Here is a 21,000-nt window from a genome sequence, read left to right on the forward strand (position 1 = left end):
AAATAAAATAAAAATAAAGAGAAACATTCAAATTAAAATGGGTGTTAGGTGTATCACAATACGTTGTGGAGCTTTCATCAAATTTGTTCCTTACTGGAGATGTTTGATTAAACAAACCCAGCATATACAGTACATGTTGTTGAGTCTGCCCGGGAAAGATTTATGAACGAGGATTTATTTTCTGTATCTTCTGATCAGTTTTTTTAAATATCATCTGAGCTAACATAGCCCACTTACGTAATTTGGGGAGATATTTTAAATGTTGAAATAGAGGTTAACATAGTAGACACTGAATCCTCTTGTCTTTGTGTGTGTCAGTAGTAGGAGTAGTGAGAAATGACATCATATAATGCTACAATTGATAATAGCCTTGCTTCTTTGTTTATTATTATATTTAAGTACCATAAATTAATTTCAGAAACAGTTCTTCTTAATGCAGAAAGAAACAAGTTTATATTAAGGTCTGATTTTCATCCATTGTTTATCCAACCCGCTATATCCTAACTACAGGGTCACGGGGATCTGCTGGAGCCAATCCCAGCCAACACAGGGCATAAGGCAGGAAACAAACCCCGGGCTGGGCGCCAGGCCACCACAGAGGTCTGATTTTATGTTTTCTAATTTACATCTGAATACTGGTCCATTATTCATGCTGAATATTTCTAAACATCCATTATTATAAGCACTTAATAAAATGAATTTGCAATAGAAGTCTTGAGAGTAAATTAAAAAGGGATTAGGAATTGCCATCCAAAAGCCAAATATTTACTCCTTCTTTTCACATCTTTATGCTACAGCATTTAATAAATAAATCAAATACTATGCATTTAGTGAAAAAAGGCATTTGATGATTTTGAATTGTGCAGATTTCAAAAGGTATACAAAATTTCATTGACAATGTTACTCGAGTAAAATGAAGCAGTAGCTCTACTTTGGAAGTTTTATTCATTTGAAAAGTCTGATCTTTGAACTTTTTCAGCCAAGATCAGATTTATAATAAACATTCTTTCTATTTTTCAATTCTGCATGCTTTTTCAAAAAAAAAAAAAAAATTGACAAGCTTTTACTGAACGTTGTGCTGTTGGTCTGAAGTGTCTCATTCCTGATTCACTGGACAGCGGTCTGACATAAGGTGATGATCAAAAACATTCATGGTATTTTAAAAGTTAATTTTCTAATTCCTTCTTCATAAAATAATGTAAATTGTCATCACTGGTAATTATGAATATTGTTCAGATTGACCTTGGTCAGTTACCTAAACTCATTTGTATTCTGGTAGAAATACCAGTGGGCAGCATAGTAGAGTCGACAAACTAATTATGGAAACCAATTAACTTAATTTTGCTATTTTGTTTTGAACAAATATATTTTGTTGTTAAATTCTGTACTTTGCTTAGGCACCTTATTTCCTGTCGTTCATCAACAGCACATGAACTCCTTCCTGCACTGCTCACAATTTGGAGAGAAATGGAAATCTACCCCACACTAGGTGCCTGTTGTATTACCTCAGTTACTCAAGATGTGTAGACAGAATTTAGAGGTTTAAAGCAAAACAATACTTACTAGCATAAATGAGCAGTCAGGACATAAAGCCCTATTAAAAATATATCTTTCGTTTTCAAATTCAAAGACTTAACACATTTACATAAAAAAGTGATACTTATGAAAAACAGTGTCCATAAAGGAGACATAAGTGTGAGGGAGAGGGAGTGGGCTTAGGTTGCACGACTCGATTCAGAAGTCAAGATGGCATGCCAACATCCAGATGGATGAGCTTCTGACTTTGCCCTGAGCAATTTGTTCTTTTATGACAATTTTCCCCATGGAGGTCTGGACCCATTGATATCTTTCAAAAATAATTGACTAACTACTCTGACGGGGGACTGCTTGTTGTAGAAGCTTTAATCATAAAAATATGTGCAGAACACTCTATCTTGTCAAGAATGGTTATACTGTATCCATTTCTCCTAGGGATAGATAGAAATACATTTCATTAAGCCTCTGATTTACAAACTAATCATTCATTATAAAATAAGATTGTGATGTGTTGAGACAAAAAAGAAAATGGGTACCCACTTAGACAAAGTGCACACATTTATACAATAAAATATAAAGCAGAGTCCCGTGGCCATTTTTCTTTGTATATGTTAAGCCTTGCCCAAAGAATGTCGGAGTGAGAAATTTGGAAGACTTGGAGAGGAAGCCAAACTCAAAACCAAAGATCAACTATCAAAAGACTAATCAAAGAATTGTAGTAACGAGATAAAGCAAAACAACAGAAACATGGAAAAATAAAACAAAAGACCTAAATACATATGCATGTAAGATTGTTTTTTGAGGATATCCGCAAACTTGGATAATGACTGATTTGCTGGTTTTTATATCATCTTATAAATTACAGTAATATTGGCATTAAGCTCCATTGCAACTGGCACTGCATCATAATGATGGCAACTCAACATGGCAGTGCCCATGAAAAGAAAAAAAAAGTAACAGAAACCACAGTTATTTTTATTAAATAAAAGAATAATAATAGAAGATGAAATAGGTGTTTAGGAAATAATAAATTACACAGAGGTTTATCTTCGTATGTTCATAGTTCATTATAAGTTCAGGGGAGCTCATCTGTGCAAACCCATAGTAAGAAGCAGTTTACTGAAACCTTTAAGTAAAATGTCTGCCATCGAAAATGGCGATTTGTCTCTCCAGCACATGGTGCTTCATTTTGGAAGGTTATTCGTGTCCAACATGTTCACTAGATTGAAATGTAATGTCTATGCATGTGGTGGATAACAATTTGGCAGGTTTTATCACGTCATAATGAAAACAAATAAAATAAATGTTCATTTGCTTTTCACTACAGCATACAGTTTTTCGTGTCAGTTAAAAATTCAACTCAAAATGTATTGCACTTTAATGCGTGTCCACAGATGATGAGCCATAACAAATCAGAGTAAACGTATCGCATTTCGCTTAGCAGTCAGCGGTTGTTTGGAGTGTGCTGTATTTTTACTTAAGACCTCAAGCCAAACCTGAATGTAATTAAATGATCAATCAACATCAAAACGTAGGGCAGGATACAACACACTGTCTAAGGACATGAGTGCAATACACTTTTGTACAGCATTTTAAACTTGCACAAAAACTGCTTGCTGGAGTAAAAAGCAATTGACCATTCGGTTGATATATTTGGCAAAATTAAATATGCATTGCATTATTGTACTGCATTTCAATGTGGTTAACACATTGGGTTCCATTTATTTTTGGCACTACCAATCTTCCATACTTCATGGCTAGATTTCAAGTAGTGTGATATAGATTTCTTCGTAAATTCATTGCCCAGCTTATAAAGGAAGGCTAACTGTAAATTGGTTATGGAAGTTTAAGGGTAATCAAAAAGACAGAGTAAGAACTAGTCTGATCCAGGGTTTCTAATTACATCAAAATGATCTGTGATAACTGTATCAGTGGCACAGCAGGTAGTGCTGCTGACTGTGTTTGAATTCCACACCCGGTTGTTGACTGCGTGGAGTTTGCACATTCCCTCCATGTTTGTTTTCCTGTGGGAAATAGAGTTTTCCTCCCACACCTCAAGGACCTGCTTATAAGATTACTGCGCAATTCCACACCGGCCCAGTTTGATTGTTAGTGTAGTGTGTACAAGTGTGAGCCCTCGAATTGACTGGTGCCTTACACATGTGTGATTTCTGCCTTGTGTCCAGTGCTGCCAAGATATGTTCTGGCATTAATAATAATAATAATAATACATGTTGGGTGGCACGGTGGCGCAGTGGTAGCGCTGCTGCCTTGTAGTTAGGAGACACAGGTTTGCTTCCCGGGTCCTCCCTGCGTGGAGTTTGATTGTCCCTAGTGTGTGTGTGCCCTGTGGTGGGCTGGCGCCGTGCCTGGGGTTTGTTTCCTGCCTTGTGCCCTGTGTTGGCTGGGATTGGCTCCAGCAGACCCCCGTGGCCCTGTAGTTAGGATGGAGCAGGTTGGATAATGAATGGATGGATAATACATGTTATTTATATAGCACCTTTCTCATTCTTTAGGTGCTTAATTCTGAGATCTGAGTCCCTGAATTGAATAAAGCAGTTTTTTGAGTGTTAATTGTATTTATTCTGGGAATTACCTTCAAGATGGGATGAATGGTATATTATCCAGATAAAATAGTACAAAAAGAGTCACCTTAATGTCTTTTCTCTTTTCTTTGTTTTTTTTTTTTTGTATATAATATGTCAGTAGGCTGGGTTACTGTTTTTATGGACTTTTTCTGTCACTGAATTACTGATGAGGCTCTTACTGGCAATAATGCCTGATGTGATTGTGGATTTATTGAATAGAGAGAGAAAGAAAGAAACTTCCACAATTCTGGGATACAAACAGTACATTCCTGTAGTGATTCCCTTGACAGACCTGACTTTCTGGAACTGTTTACCAGTCTAGATTTAGAGAACATTCATGCAGGAAGGAAGCTTCTAATTTATGGAGTTAGACCATACTGTCCTAATAAATTACAGACAATTGGTGTGCGTGGAAGTCTGCAAGCAGATGGTGAAGCACAAGAAAATAACAAATGTAGATCTTTTTAGGCTATTCTATTGAGACCACCCATCGGCATCCCATTGGATCCACAAAGGCTGTCAGCAGCAGGCATTTCAAATCTGTGTTTGTAAAAATTAGAAAAGCTGACTCTTGTACTCATTACGTGATAATGTACTGTACATCAGAGGTCAGTACGTGTTGTAAATAACGTTTTACTGCTGTATATTGATAGTTAATATTTTTCTAAGGTTCAAAATTTACAGTAATTCAACATCTGTCATACATTAAAGTTGCCCTGTCGATTAGCTGCCATTTTTTAATCTCTGTTCTGTTACACTGTCATGTGTCCAATTTGTGTTATGTCACAATGACTTAATTTAGGGTAATGAAACTCGGATGCTATGATTGGCACCACATTGACCTGACAATTTTTGGATGGTTTTCAGTTTAAGTAGCATGGATGTGGCACTCTGTGTGACTGTATAGTAATCAGTTGGGTAAGCTGCAAACTAAATAAAAGTGTGCAAGTGGGTGTGATTGGCAGCAGCTTCTCTGCAGGATAAGCTATTTACCTTTTTTAACAGCTATTTGCACAGAAAAAGCTCTCTGCTAGCACATCAGCCATACTTCAGAACCATACTGAACAGAAATTCTTGAATAAAACTACTTTAGACTGAATGTATTTTAAAGGTTCCCTGCAAAATAAATGCAGCAATTTGAAAAACAAAAATGGACTTATGAAGAGGTTGGCACCATAGTGCTGCAAATAAATTTGTTTCCTCACATGTCATGAGCCTGAGGCTCAGTACTTGTTTGGCAGGGGTGCCATCTGTTTGGTGACTGCCAGCACAATCCTTCTCTGGGGTCTTTGGCTTATGGCCACAGTTCAGACAGGGCTGAGATGACTAGGAGCACCGAATCATCTTTGTGTGTATTGAGGGGGAACCAAAAATTATTAAAAAAAATCAAACTATTTTAACACTTACAGTAATTCCCCTTTTAGTCACCTTCATAATTACTTTCCTTGAGATGCCATACACTTGTCCCAGCACTTCAGCCATTCTTGTTCACATTTCCTGCCCTCTTCTTCTGTTATGGTGTCTAGAGCCTCCGTTGTTTGTTCCTATATTCCTGCCGCAGTAGCTATTAATCTTCCCATTCTCAATTTTAATTTTATGAACAAAAAGAACTCGGAGGGAGTGAGATCTGGCAATTATTGGGGTTGTTAAGCAACAATAGCATTGTTTTTAATTACAAACTCTTTGACTGACAACACAATGTGTGCAGGTTTACTATCATGGTACAAAATGCAGGTTCGCGTGCCCCACTAAATCTGGAGGTTTCTTTCCTGATGCTTTCCCACCGACTCCTCATCCATTCAGTATAACATCACTGATTAACAGTCTGTTAAAAGGGAACAAACTCTTCATCAGCAAGTCTGTTGGTGTCGAAAAATATGATCATTATTATTTCTTGAAAATCTGCCCTGGTGGCTTGAAGGAAAAAAAATTCTGAAGTCACCTATGCTATTGTAGAATAAACGTCAAAAATACAACCTTGATTAACTCAGCATGATGCCACTCAGTGGACGGATTAACCACACTGACAGGCACACAATGCCTGGGAGTTTATTTGATAGCTACACCCAACCCCATGCGACTGACCCATTCAGAGATTTTTTGGATCCCTCCCGATGTGTGGTTGTGCCTGGTCTGCTGTGATTTTTGTATCACATCTTGGTTTGGTGGTGGCAGCAGAAGACTACACCCGCTGACTTATTGAACTACTCATTGGAATGGCGACCACAGGCACTGTGTCACCATCTAGATGGTAACTTCTAATGTCATTCATCAGAGATATACTGTGCACTATATGGATTACATTTTAATGTAGTGTTACTATGAGCATTCAGGAAAATACCTTGTGCTAAAGAATGATGTTACCGGAGTACTGTTAACATTAGTGGAGCTGTCACGCTTAAGAAAAGTTGCATTTGTCAGTTATACTGTATGTACCCGCCTTGTTCAGTTAAGATTTACTTTGGGTGTAATCTGTCTCTGTGGTGGGCTGGCGCCGTGCCCCGGGGTTTGTTTCCTGCCTTGCGCCCTGTGTTGGCTACCCTGTAGTTAGGATATAGCGGGTTGGATGATGGATGGATGGATGGATGGTTGTAACCTGTCTTGGCAGCGTTGGCTTCAAGTCACAGATGAAGTGCCAGGGCACTGCAGGGTCACTCACAGCCAGTCTCAGAGAAGTGTGCGTCTTTTGGATGTAAACAGAGTACTTCTAGAAAACCCGCACAGACAAAGGGAGAATGTGCAAACCCCATCACCTAAACACTGGAGCAGATAGACAGTGGTGCTAACTTGACCAAAAACTCTGAAATCTCCAGATGTTAATTGGACGCTGGAAGTCAAAATTAAATACCAAGCATTCACTATTGATTTTTAGGCTATTGTGAAATGTTGTATTGTTTTTGGTAACAAGCATTGCTTGTGATCATAAAAATATTATTGTAAAATAATTCAATTAAAATAGTTTGGAGTAGGGCAGCACAGTGGGTAGCACTGCTGCCTCGCAGTTAGGAGACCCAGGTTCACTTCCCGGGTCCTTCCTGCGTGGAGTTTGCATGTTTTCCCAGTGTCTGTGTGGGTTTCCTCTGACAGTCCAAAGACATGCAGGTTAGGTGCATCGGCGATTCTAAATTGTCCCTAGTGTGTGCTTGGTGTGTGTGTGTGCACGCCCTGCAGTGGGCTGGCGCCCTGCCCGGTGTTTGTTTCCTGCCTTGCGCCCTGTGTTGGCTGGGATTGGCTCCAGCAGACCCCCGTGACCCTGTAGTTATGATATAGCGGGTTGGATAATGGATGGAAGGATAGTTTGGAGTATAAATAGAAATGGATAACAATAAGACTTTGAGTTTCACTACCACCTTACTACATCTGGCATCTAAACAGAAATCAAGGGCTGTGTACTGTCACCAATGTTCTCTTGCATTCACGTTGACTCGCTCCTAAGAAGAAAATACTTTTTTAAGCCATGTGAAAAAGAGATCTGTTTCATTTTACTCATGATTGACTTTTTTTGCATTTACCCTCTGGTCACAGCTTGACTTGACGAACTCTGAAAAACGACAAGTAGAATGATACCCGTCTGTAAATAATTGAATGTTATAATCTGCAGAATATTATGGATGCAAATGCATCCATTAAGACGCTGCTTTCCTAAAGCTGTAGCTCTATAAGTGGAAAGAGCACTGAAACAGACTTTATGTAATTCCATTTCTGGAGACTAAGAGCCCAGCTGCCACTGTGTGAGTGTCATGTAAATAAGTAGTGGAAATCACTGGGAATGGTCGCAGTAGTTGTTTAGTAGTCAGTTTCAGTAATCAGTGGCCATTGGGAGTACTGGGAGATTTCCCAGGGGGTGACTATGACGTTTCTAGGCCAGTTAAGGTGCTGTGCACATTTTTTCAAAATTTCATAAATAAATGCACATGCATTTAATAAATCTATAAAAAAGCAGTCCTTCCCCAAGTGGTATAACCCTGCTTCATATCCAAGAAGAGGAGTCGACCTCACCCCAAATGTACAATCCATTGTGCATGAACTCTGTCTTTATATATAATACGCTACTGTGGCTGTTCGTTTGTCTGTCTCAGATTTTAAATCACCTGTAGCTCGCAAATCGTTTTGGTACACATATACTACGTGACGTCTATTGTCCGCTTTCAGGGTGATGATTGGCCCCCAAGCAGGAGCGGACTGGGTCTCAAGACCGGCCCAGGCATCCTTCAACGAGTGAGGTGACAAGGTTGACCCACTCAGCCCATTATTTATTGTAATTTTCTTAAAATTTGTGATGAGTACATGGCTCGCTACTTGCTACAAGCCTATGATATGAACTCTATCTAAATCGTTGCCAAACTTAATCTGTACACTGTTGTTTAGACACAACTTAAAATTTGATGAAAAATAAAAATTTAGTAACACGGCTTACACGTTATTAGAGTACAAATGTCAATGTCACGTCCAAGTGGCAGTACCCTAGTATATATATATATATATACTGTATATATATATATATATATATATATATAATATACTGTATATATATAAAGGTCAATGTATGTGTGTGTATGTATGTATGTTCCAGCATCACTTCCAAATGGCTGGAGTGATTTTCATGAAACTTGGTACACGTATTCCTCATTGGTCGACAAAAAATACTGTAGGGTAAAATCAACCCTAATCCACCCCCTTTCTGGGGGGGGGGGTGGTTGTGCGGTCTTGTATGCATGTTATCCTCCAGTTGACAGTCGGAACGACCACCAGCTGGTGAACTGGAGGTGACTGCCAGCATTCTTTATGTTTAAGCAGCACCGCACCCCTGTTGCTTTTGAAATTAAATAGAGTTGGCCGGTTCCGAGCATCAACTGGATGATAACATACATACAAGACCGCAAGATAGGCACATTAGTGAGTCTTCATTGTTTGTTAATTTATTTTTAAAGTTGTGGGTTTTTTTTTAATTATATTTTTCTCAAACAATAAAAAAAAAAAAACACTTTATTTTCCTCCTGGGCAATGCTGGGTATTTCAGCTAGCTGAGACTATATATCCATTCATCCATCCATTTTCTTAACCTGATCCCAGCATTTAACCATTTATACAATTGACACCAAATGTGAAAGAAAGGTGGTGCAGAGAAAGCACTGATTAAGTGAAAACTAAAAAAATGATACTAGATGAGGATGTAGCGTAATGTACAAAAAGATCAACTTTATTCAAAGCAGCAGAGAAAATCTGTCATCTGTTAAGTTTACAACACGGCATTGCTTCATGACGTCAGTAGCAGTAGATGACAACAGAGTAGCTAGCTTGCTACAGTAGCGAGTGTGATTGGCCCTGTACTATGTCATGTATTCCCTAAAACACAGTGAGTTCTAGCATTATTAACACTCTGTGTCTAAGTGACATTGATGTGCGGTGCTTCACGTGACCACACTGTATCAGTAGCTCAGTAATGAACTTGGTGGCCAAGGAGTGTAGTTTTAACTTAGGGCAGCTATCTAGCTTTCTGATTTAGAATTAAAACTAAGTATAGCTTATTAAGAAACTAATGATGGTAGTGAATTTACAGTGCAAGTATTAAGTAAAGGTACTTTGAATGCCCAGGGATAAGAAAAAAACCCGCCGGAGTTTGTCAGCTCTGCCCTCACCAGCTGTTCTTTTGCACCCACAGAGAGTCAGTCCAGTGATGCTGATGAGCCAGGGGCAAAGAAAGGACATCAACAGAACAGGTCTGTGCAACATTGTGGTGCTGTGCTGTGATTTGCAGGTATTTTTAATATTGCAGAAAATTATATGACCCGTATGAAATATTTTTATAACTACAAGATATGAAGAAATTATCTATGGAAGGATATGCAATAATATATTATAGCTATGTAGGCATCATGTACTATGTACTGCTAAGTTTTAATCGTCCATGGTACATAGTAGTACATGGGCGACATGGTGGCGCAGTGGTAGCAGTAAGGAGACCTGGGTTCGCTTCCCGGGTCCACCCTGCGTGGAGTTTACATGTTTTCCCCGTGTCTGCGTTGGTTTCCTCCCACGGTCCAAAGACATGCAGGTTAGGTCCATTGGCGATCCTAAATTGTCCCTAGTGCGTGCTTGGTGTGTGTGTGTGTGTGCCCTGAGGTGGGTTGGCGCCCTGCCTGGGGATTTGTTCCTGCCTTGTGCCCTGTGTTGGCTGGGAATGGCTCCAGCAGACCCCCATGGCCCTGTATTAGGATATAGCAGGTTGTACGTTAACTGACTGACATAGTAGTACACACTACATACTAGTAGTCCTATTAATTATTTAATTTCTTTGTATGACACTGTGGGAAAGGAGGAAGTTACTTCAACTACAGGGTTCATGCCAAACACAAGAGAGTTATACTTCTGGGTATATGACACCATCAGTGACAGCTGAGGAGGATAAAGAAACAGATACTCAGGAAGATGGAAGTAATGCAAAGAAGGCTGTTACAAGCTTTGATTACTTTGCATGTTCCCAGTCCAAAGATCTTTTTTTCCTGCGGTCAATACCAGCAATCCCCAAGACAAGTTTGTACAGTGGATGTGGCAAAAGTGATTGAGAAGCACTGTAAGAAGATACTCTTGACCATGGCAACTTGTTGTTTCTCAGTAAATATGACAGTTGTTTTTGAACCAACGTCTACATGACTGCATTAAAAACAGCAGGAGACAGTTTATTCAGGAGTTGTATGTCTCTTTTTTGTTGTTGGTAGGTACCATGGACCAGTAATAATACCCCAAAGAGAAGGTGGTCTGGTCTGTATCATTTCGATCCCGGGCTCTAAGGATCAGTCAGAAATATGTGCCTAATGACTTTCTGAATGTGTTTACAAGCAGTCCCTTATCAATATGTCTCATGCCCTGTATAACAAGTTGAAAACTTAAGGCAGAGTTTGATAATAATAATAATTCTTTGCATTTATATAGCGCTTTTCTCACTACTCAAAGTGCTCAGCAATTGCAGGTTAAGGGCCTTGCTCAAGGGACCAACAGAGCACAGTACCTATTGGCATTTAGGGTTAGGGTTAGGGTACAGATCCCTAGCCTCAGAGCCACCACTCCACTCTTTGATAGCAAAGAGTCAAAAAAATCCTAGCTAGAGTTGAGTAGCTGTCGGCACAAGCTTAAGTTTCAATTTAACATTTTGTAATTTAATTCACTACTTCTATTACCTGCAAGCCTAATGCCAGCCATCCATTTTTAAAGTCTGTTGGGGTTGTAGAGACGAGTGTTTGTACCAGAAGGATTAGGCACAAAGCAGGAACCAGCCTTGAGGCTGGCAGGCCATTACCGGGCACACTAATGCACACACCCGCATTTGCTCATACAGGACCAGTTTATAGTTGCCAGTGACCTAACACCAACATCTCTGAGGTGCAAACTACACACTGATAGTATTTCAAGAGATAGATAGTACCATGTTAGTAATCAGACCTGGTTTAATGCGGCTGGGAGACCACTTTGCTGCCCACTGTAACACACCTTTGGCAGAGAAAGCTATATTTTTCAATTCATATTCAAAGTAAGGAACATGTTAGGCAACGAAGAAAAAAAAACCAAATAGTTGTAGAAAGTGTTTTTTTTTAATAAAAGAAAAACCCTTAACTGTGAGAGTTATGCAAAGACATGAAGAAAAATGTATACAGAAACAATCTTATTCAGTAAGAAGACATTGGGATACATTTCAGCATGTCCAACAGCAGCATTTTGTGCTAAATCAGATGTATTTCTGTATTCAACAACTACTATCAGAATAAGTTACTTTTCACAATACCATAATGCAACATTAAATTTGCACAAAATTCTAGGAATAAAATACAAAATAAAAAACGTTAAAGAAATTGAGGTCCATACTGAATGTTGCATTGCTGAAAGTTCAATACCATGAGCTGCAGATGCTCTCGAGCACTGGCATGAAGCCATCCTCGAGTTTTCTTGCCTCGGCACGGGGGTCATCTTAGTTAAACATTTCACGCACAGAGTCCCACGCAGAGAGGATGTTCTTCTTGATCTCCTCAATGTATGGGGACAGTTTCTCTTCAAAGTTCTTACCAAGGGGTGCAATCTTCTTCTGGAGCTCCTCCACTGCTTCGCTCACCTTTTTGGTGACTTCATCAGTGTATGGGGCAGTGTTCTTACGCACAGTCTTCAGCTGCTGGGTTGCTTTCCGCCTCATTTCTTTGGTCAGGGGAGCAAGCTGGGTTCTGAGTTCTTCCACATTTTTGTTCAGCTTCTCCAGGAGTTCCTTGGCATAAGGCTGCAACTTGTCACGGAGAGCCTGAGTGTTTTCTTTGGCTTTCTCTTTCAAGTCATCAGCCAGTGGACTCAGTTTGGTACGGTACTCATCAATTTGCAGTTGGATCTTTTCACGCATCTGCTGAGTGACAGGAGCAAGTTTTGATTGTGTTTCCACCAGCAGCTTTTTCCCTTCTTGCAGATGTTTGTTGGCTGTATCGGTATATGGCTCCAGATGAGAAGCCCCCAGCTGGACATACTTAGTCAGTTGTTCGAGGCCTTCGGTGATGGGCAGGTTGAGCTGTTTGGCAAGATCCTGGTTATTTATCTGGTCAATAGCTACTTTAGTGCTTGCCTGCACCTGATTTATGTAAGTTATCAGCGAAGTCTTCAGATCATCTAGTTGGCTTGGTGGCTGGTCTGACTGCCACAGAAAGTTTGCATGGCAGCCTGCGACAAACAGGAGCGCTAAGGCGACAGTTGTGCTCTTCATGTTTGCTTCCAGAGTTGAGCTGATTCTGCCGTCTCCACAATATGAACTGGCTTTTATAGTCACCAGAGATAAGGCTGACTTGATGGAACTTGATCCATGCTGCGTAACTTCTGATGATTTACAGGCCTGGGTACAATGGTCAGTGTTTCCCTACTAATCTTGTTGTGCTCAGATGTGTCTTGTGTAGGTTTTGGGCTCAGCAGGAGACAAAGTACAAGTGCCAAGCAGAAACTGACAAACTGATGCAACTGGGAATTAAAGTCCACAGCCACTTAAATTAACAGTCAAGCTACAATGTTATTAATTGCAATAATTATATCAAATCCTTTTTAGTCTTTGTAAATTCCTGAAGGAGGCTTATGACATATTTTGCATAATTGTATGCAGATTTTTTTTTTTTTTTACTGTATATGAACAGAGACTGAAACTCGTGCAGGTTAGAAATTGAATGTAGCAGTACATCATTTTAAAAGGAAAACCTCTTTCTAGGTATAGTTCAACTTCTATATTTCTACTAAATGTTAGGCAGTCTGAACAAAAAAAAATGCCCCAATCGATCCCCTCGGCCCTGTCTTTTTTCTGTTTCCTAAAACCTGGTATGTCGGCCAGTGAAATGGGGTCACCAAAGTCTGTCCCAGCTACAACAGGCAGAAAGAAGCATCCAGTCCATCACACAGCACCCTTGTGTAAACGCCCACACATGACAGCATGTGTGTCCCTGAAGGAAACCCACGCAAACACATGGAGCCCATTCAATTTGTACTAAACTGGGGCACAATTCCCACGAGGTATCTGTTCATATTAGCTTTAGCTTAGCACCTCATGTTATTTTATGTTGGGCTGACGCCTTAATCCAAGGCAATTGGCAAATTCCAGATACCATACAAGTGTACTGTTTTCGTTTCTCCCCCCGAAACCCCCCCCCCTTTTTTTTAACAGTTGAAGGACAAGCAGGTTAAAGGAAATGGGCATGGTCAAACAGTGAGGTAGAGGCAAATATTGTAGCTTAAATTCATGTGCCTTAACCACTACACCACACTGCTTGCCTTCAGATGTAATGAGTGTAGACCATGCTGGGCTGTCATACCCATCCTGTACCTGCCTAGTTTTCTTCTAAGTCAGGGATGTCAGACTCAGTTCCTGGAGGGCCACAGTGGCTGCATGTTTTCACTCCTGCCACTTTCTCCATTTTTATCCAATTACTGATTATAATGAAATTCCATTTTGCCTTGATTTTAACTGAAGTACATTTTAATTTATTCATTTCTTTTTTTAACAAACAACCAAACAATGAGATGTAAAGCAGGCCAACAGATGACCAGGATAACTTACATCCCACCTGTACCTGTTGTCACACACGTGCGCATGGGAGCCAGCCATAGTGACCAAAAGAAAGGAAGTCCACACCCAGCCGGAAGGTGGTGGGGTGCATTCAACCCTCTTATTTTGTCCCTGCAGACCAGGCACGGGAAATTCCACCTGAATACGAAGACGTCACTTCCGCCTCAGGTCTGAAGATGCCACTTCCTGTCCCTTCTCCACGGCCCACATCACTTCCTGTCCCTTCTACAAGGACCACATCACTTCCTGTCCCAGCCCCAAGGACCACATAATTTCCGCTAACCTCCCTATAAAAAACCACGCCCTTCCTCTGTTGATCAGTTCTGTTTTTGACTCTATTATTTTGAATTATTTGCTTATTTTGCAGCCAAGGTCAAGTACAAGGGTAGCTGCCCCAAACCTTTGTCTTGTGTCAAGGCATCTTATTTTACACTGTGCCTTTCATACAATATTTGTCAGTCAGTCATTCTCCAACCTGCTATATCCTAACACAGGGTCAAGGGGGTCTGCTAGAGCCAATCCCAGCCAACACAGGGCGCAAGGCAGGAACAAATCCTGGGCAGGGCACCAGCCCACTGACTGGGGCACACACACACACACACACCAACACACCAAGCACACAATTGGGACAATTTAGGATCGCCAATGCACCTAACCTGCATCTCTTTAGACTGTGGGAGGAAACCCACGTAGACATGGGGAGAACATGCAAACTCCACACAGGGAGGACCCGGAAGGCAAACCCGAGTCTCCTTACTGCGAGGCAGCAGCGCTACCACTGCATCACTGTGTCACCCCATACAATATTTGTCTCAATAAAATATCTATTAAGAAAAAAAATTAAGGTTAATTCTAGTCCGCAAAACATTTATATCACAGAAGAAGTAAGGCCAGTTTTGGAAGTGACTGGTGTGGCAGAATGCGAACACTAACAAAGCCTTAAAATTAAATAACATGTTTCATTGAGAATTAAATAGGAAACTGGTCGGAATGAAAATGGTGGCCCTCAACAACTGTTTAAGAGCCCTGAGTTAGCTGCTCATCAGTTGGCTTGCTTTGTATCTCTTTATTGTTTGGCTGCCATAATTAATGCAAAAGATTTAGATAAATTGGCAGCAGTTTCAATTTACTAATTAAGGAAGTGTTTGCAATAAAAAGTAATATCTTAGTTTGATACCCGTGCTCTAAACTGCTGCTATTGTCTGTCAATTGGTTCCTATTTCTCGGTCCACATTTTCTCATTCTAGGCCTGGATTTGTTCACAACACAGGCAGGATGGCCTAGTGGCTATGAAGTTAGACTTTAAACCCTGTGGTTGCCAGTTTAGGCCCTTCACTGATTGAACGTATGAGCCTGAGCAAAGCCAACGTCACATTGTGCGACTTCTAGTCATAGGGTATGTCAGATGCTACAGTCGCTGATCACGTCATCAGACCATGTCAGCTTAAATGTCTGAAAATCGTTGGTCATGTCACATTTACCAATTGAATGCTGACCTTCCTGCACAGTCCTGCTTGCCCCTTTTTCTGACAGCAAATAGCATGTTTAACAGCTATGGTGTGTTCACCTGCAATCTTGGTTCTCTTTTTCTTTTTTTCCTTTTTGTAATGGCAAGTAAAACAAGACATCAGACAGGCGAGCTTCTCATCTGTTTTTGAGGTCCAAAACACCCATATTCCTTATACTTTGTCGCTGCGTTCTGTGCGTTGTACTTGAAGATGAGCATTCATTGGTTGTCAGCTCTCTTAGCTACGACTAAAGAAGAAAATGTAACTGTCTGATTTGATCAGAGCAAGTAGTAAACTAGCTGACTGAGTTGCTGGTTATGTCACATTAGGGGACATTCATTGGAGAGCGCCATCGTCTTTCTCACTAAGATGATGTAAATGAAAGCTACAACTGAAAATCACTGGGAAAGTTGTGTAATGTGACACAGCCTTAAGTCGCTTAACCTGCCTGTGCTTTAACAGTAAAAAAAAAAAAAAAACATTTTTGTAAATAATTGTGATGTGAACCTTGGGTAAAGGCATCTGTCTAATTTGTATTTCTGAATGAATGACATTTGTTATTATTATATAGCATTCCTAAGTGGATATGTTCTTAATAAGAATACATTGAATTGTGACGTACACCACTTGCTCTAACCGTTTCATATTGACAACCCGGAGTACTTGGAGAACAGCACACACAGATACAGGGTCCATTGAACACCTTTTTCACCCTACAGGAGAAGTTGAGGATTGAGCTCCAGACATCAGCCGTGCTATCCTGCAAAATGTTTCTGTGTAGTTGCTGTACAGTGTGACTGAATCCAACAAGCCATATGGTGCGAGACCCTTTCTCAAATTCATGGTAACCAATTGTCATCCTCCCCATAACACCTATTAGATTAGAATAAACAGTTATGTAAAAAGAAATAGATTCATGTCAAAGTGGATTTAATAACATTTTGCAAAATCCATCCATTCATCTATTAATGAGCCCGCTTCATTGAGTTAGGGGTCATGGTGCTCTGAGCCTATTTAAGCAGCATTGGGTGTGAGACAGCAGCCAGGCCTAGACAGGGTGGGGTAACATTCCGAAACCCTCTTAGCCTAATTTAGAGTCAAAGTAGTCAAAAGCTTGTGAGGGAAATAATTGTAGTACATTTTATACAACATTGTAAGATACAAGTAAAATTCTTTGAGATGACCCTCATGGTAAGAGGCTCCACAAATTTTAAAGATTGCTGGATTGTTGTTTGTTTACGGCAGAACTCAGGCTCCTTATTATTTTCCTTGCAGTGTCAGAAATGTGATTATCAGCACAGCTTTCATTCCTGTAAACCTACATTTAGACGTTGCTCAGCTACAACATTTAGATTTCTGGAATCAATTAAATTGATGTTTCCTTACTGGAAAAGTAGCTATCACTTATTTGTTGTGGACATGGTCAGCCTGTCAATAGCCAGGATCAAACAAACTACGACCTGAAGCTGACCTGTTTAGCAAGAGCTGTTACAAACAAATCAAGTTTGTATAAAGTGATTGCTCTATTTATTTTATTTCTGTAAAGATGTTTTCACAACCGATATTCATTATTTAAGCATAACAGGAAGCAAACAAGCTTTAGGTTTTCTTCAGCTAGCCTGACTTTGAATTTCCACCAAACAAAGATCCTAAAGCACTGTTTTGGTAGCATTATGTATCAAGTTTGTCTTTCTAACTGGACTGAGTTTTTCTAGCATTGTACTTCTTCTCTATAATTGGACATTTGATTTGGTTTCAGCATTGAGTGCACTGGCTCTGGGTTTGTATGTTTTCCCAGTTCCTCTTGTTTCCTCCCATTGTCTACCAGCTATGTAGTTAGTTTAACTGTCGACTCTAAACTGGTTTGATGTGAGTGAGGTGCCATCCTACCCTGTCTTGATTACTAGCTGTTTAGGTGCAGGATCCAGGCAAAAATGACAAGAAGAAACCTGTTGCGAAAAAAATTAATAATGAGATGGAGCCGAGATATTAGGAAGGCTGAATGTTCTCTCCATGTTGGTGGGGATTTTCTTGGGATTCTGAAATTTACAAAGATGTTGAATTTCACTAATAACTTTAAATTGGCTAAGTGTGAGTGAGTATGGCTGTGTAACATCTAGGGATTGTCTTCTTCGTTGCATCCAATGCTCCCAAGTAAGCTGTAGTGGAAATGGGAGTTCAGACAAACTGTGAATAAATTCACAAATTAAGTGAGCCTGTAGATGAGACAGTTCCCTTGTGCACCACCACTGTAGAATGACAGTATGCAAACAGTGCAATATACTTGGTAAATCCCATGTGTATACCTTATAGTGAAAAATGGAGCATCAGAATTGAACAATAATCTCTGTGTACCTGGCAACAATCAAGTAACTTTTATTTCTAAAGTAATGAGTTTGGTTGTGAAACATTCTGCCACTTTCATAAAGGCCTATGCACATTGTTTTCAGGCATGGCCAGTTATCAGTTCAAGACTTTGAGTGTATACTTAGAAGCATAGTTCTAAGTGAGGAGCAGCATCCCTCAATGAATTCCGCCTAGTAAACAAGCCCTTAAAATGGAGTAGGAGGCCACGTTTGAGAATTAATGACGTCAGGATTTTACAGCACCGCAAACTGGAGCGCAGGATTACGTGTTGTAATTTTTGATACTAACACTATAATAATATTAATTATATTGTATTAGGAGAAGACGAAGAAGATGAAAAAGGCAGGCTAGTGTGCTAAGATGCATATAATTGTTTCCACTCGACAAAGAACACCAAAAGACGAAAGACATGCAACTACGAGTTAATCCCAATAATCGGCATCGTTATTCAACAGTAAATATTCCACAGCCGCGCATTCAGAAAAAAATCACTTTTCCCCATTACGTCCACCGAAAATGCCTCGTAAAGTAATATTTGCTTAAACTAGCTGTAGCTAGTTTCTGTAGTGCAGTTCACTCTCCCACTGTTCCTGATCGCCATGTAGAGTTGCATGACGTGTCTGGGTATCTTCGTTTTTCCCCGCTTATCTAATGCAAGACTTTCAAATACACTGGGAGTCTACCTGCGTTCGTGAACTTTTATGGGCTTGAAAAGTGCAATTGCGAAAAAGCCATCTGTTTCGTGGAATGCTGAACTCAGCGTAGCTGTATGACACTTCGTTGTCAATCCCCTATCCGGCCCTGCTTATCTTCAGGGTAAATGCTGGCACCCATGATCCACCCGAGTGTTGATACAGTATGCTGTAAATCATTTCTAATGAAAGCTTCATGTTCCTTGTGGCCAAAAAGCATAAAGTAACCAGCACTTTCATTTCGGCTGACAGCGCGTGATTTCTCACGCAACGTACAAGATTTGTGACGAATATTCTATCTCCTGCAGATCGATTTCTTTTTTGCATTCGCTGTTGTCCAGCGTTTCCAAAACATTCCACCTTTCCCGGGATCATAATGATAAAATGCTTTTACACTTACATTGAAGAGTAGGACAAAATCTGCACCACTCTTAAAGATTTTTAACCCGTTTTCCTGCTCGGAGATGCTTAATAAATAAGGGCACAGATCTCTAACCTGACCTGATGCAGCCACTGGGACAGTGCCAGCTCTAAATCATACAATCCAGACGCGAAACACTTGTTAATGTCAGAGTAAAAGGGGCTACAGATATGTAGTAGCATAATAAACGTTTATGGGTAAGGTGGATGCCTTCTCTTTCTATGAAAATCTCTTCTTCAAAAAGAACATGCAAGCACATGTGGCAATTATTTAATGGTAAAATTTCCAGAAGTGATTGAAAATATTTTACATTTTTGTGCAATATTAACATTTAAACTCTTTATCTTAAATGTAAACTGAATATTTCTTTTGTACCTTGTCTGCAGCAACTATGAAAAACAATTTCCAATACAATAGTTTATGTAAATCCTGTTTTTTACAGGAAAGGAAAAACAGAATGTCTGGACTCTGCGTTAGCTATTTTAAATTTTTGTTACGTACTTAGGTTCTATTAAAATATTCTGAAAAAATGATTTTCAGTTCATTCTGTTACAGAATGTGCATGACTTATAAGGTTTTTTAATAAAGTCCTCCTTTTGGTTCATAATATTATGTGAACAAATTAGAAACCAGTACAATTTGCAGCACCCTCAAATTTTGGCTTGGAAAAAGTAAGTGAGTAGGAGCTACTGAGCTTTTCTAGACTGAATTATCTGCTGTTGTCAGTAAATTAATGGATTCATTGATTACTGTATTTTATATACTTTGTTTCAAGAAGCACAAAATCAAATTAGGTAAACGAGAAAATGCAGAATTCTTCAATGTGAGATGAATTATAAGGAAATGTACCAAAGAGTGATGGTGAACTGATTGGCTGTATTCGTTTTGAATACAATAGTACAGATGGAGGAATGGGAGGATTAAAAGAACTATCTTTGATCATCACCATACTCCGAGCATAGGCAAGTTAAATAAATTACTAAATAGGACCTCACAGAGAATGTAGTGAAGAGGGGTTGCAGTCCCCAAAAAAGAACTGACGTGTCACAGGAAGCATTGTCTAGGTGATGAAGACCAGAAAGATATCCTGGTAGACTTCAGACTGGGTTCATATTCATACCACTATGCTTGTACATGCATGCTGGACCAGCAGCCTAGTGAGTCTTATTGTTTCCATTTCACTTTTCCATTCAGTGTCAAGAGTCTAATTCAAGTAATTTCTTCATTAAGGTACCAAACAAGACATACAAGCAAAGATTTTCTAAATAAATGTTTTACTGAAATGTTTTGCTCTGTTTGTTGCCCTGTAATAACTCAGCTCGCTGATGTCTACATGACTGTGTTGGCATGTGGACTTTGCGCTTTGCTGATCTGGCCCTGAGTGCTTGGAGATGTGTATATCAGAGTGCTCTTTTAACCTGGTGCCGAGGCAAAGAGGTTGTTTTATTTTTTTTCTTCAAACTGACCTGAACATAAATGGTCTGATCTGAGACAGTGATGTGGGGAAAACAGATACACCACTCATGGAATAGGTTTTGGATGAGATTCCTCTTTGGGCTCCTTTTGCCCTCTCTCTCCACAATTCAGAATCACAACCATGTCCTTGATGCCCACTGCTTGGGGCACATAAAGGAAGGAAGGAATCATTCTTTCGAGCTAAAGGAGCACCACTGAAAGTATACTATAGTTGCTAAATGTGAGAAATGTGATGTCCTATGTAAGAAGCTCACATTAAGACCTGTTATGCTCCCACTTCATTCAAACATCTTGTGAAAATGATTATCAAGTGTTTATTCAGTACTCTTTCTCAAGT

General features: G+C 39.8%; 2 protein-coding genes across 3 annotated transcripts in view; one reads left to right on the plus strand and one right to left on the minus strand.

Moving 5' to 3' along the window:
* Window positions 1–21,000, plus strand: part of zgc:165604 (uncharacterized protein LOC792578 homolog) — a 100,437-nt gene that overhangs the window by 3,738 nt on the left and 75,699 nt on the right. For both annotated transcript variants that reach the window (XM_039769000.1, XM_039769001.1), the window contains exon 2: window positions 9,787–9,844. In XM_039769000.1, the coding sequence (XP_039624934.1) occupies window positions 9,802–9,844 (43 nt within the window). In that variant the 5' untranslated portion in view covers window positions 9,787–9,801. The remainder of the gene's footprint in view (window positions 1–9,786; window positions 9,845–21,000) is intronic.
* On the minus strand, window positions 11,695–12,890 carry LOC120539172 (apolipoprotein A-I-like). Its single transcript, XM_039769003.1, has one exon. The coding sequence runs from the start codon at window positions 12,856–12,858 to the stop codon at window positions 12,088–12,090; it is 771 nt and encodes a 256-aa protein (XP_039624937.1). The 5' UTR covers window positions 12,859–12,890; the 3' UTR covers window positions 11,695–12,087.

Source organism: Polypterus senegalus, chromosome 11 (assembly GCF_016835505.1).
Source record: "Polypterus senegalus isolate Bchr_013 chromosome 11, ASM1683550v1, whole genome shotgun sequence".
Classification (NCBI taxonomy): Eukaryota; Metazoa; Chordata; class Cladistia; order Polypteriformes; family Polypteridae; genus Polypterus; species Polypterus senegalus.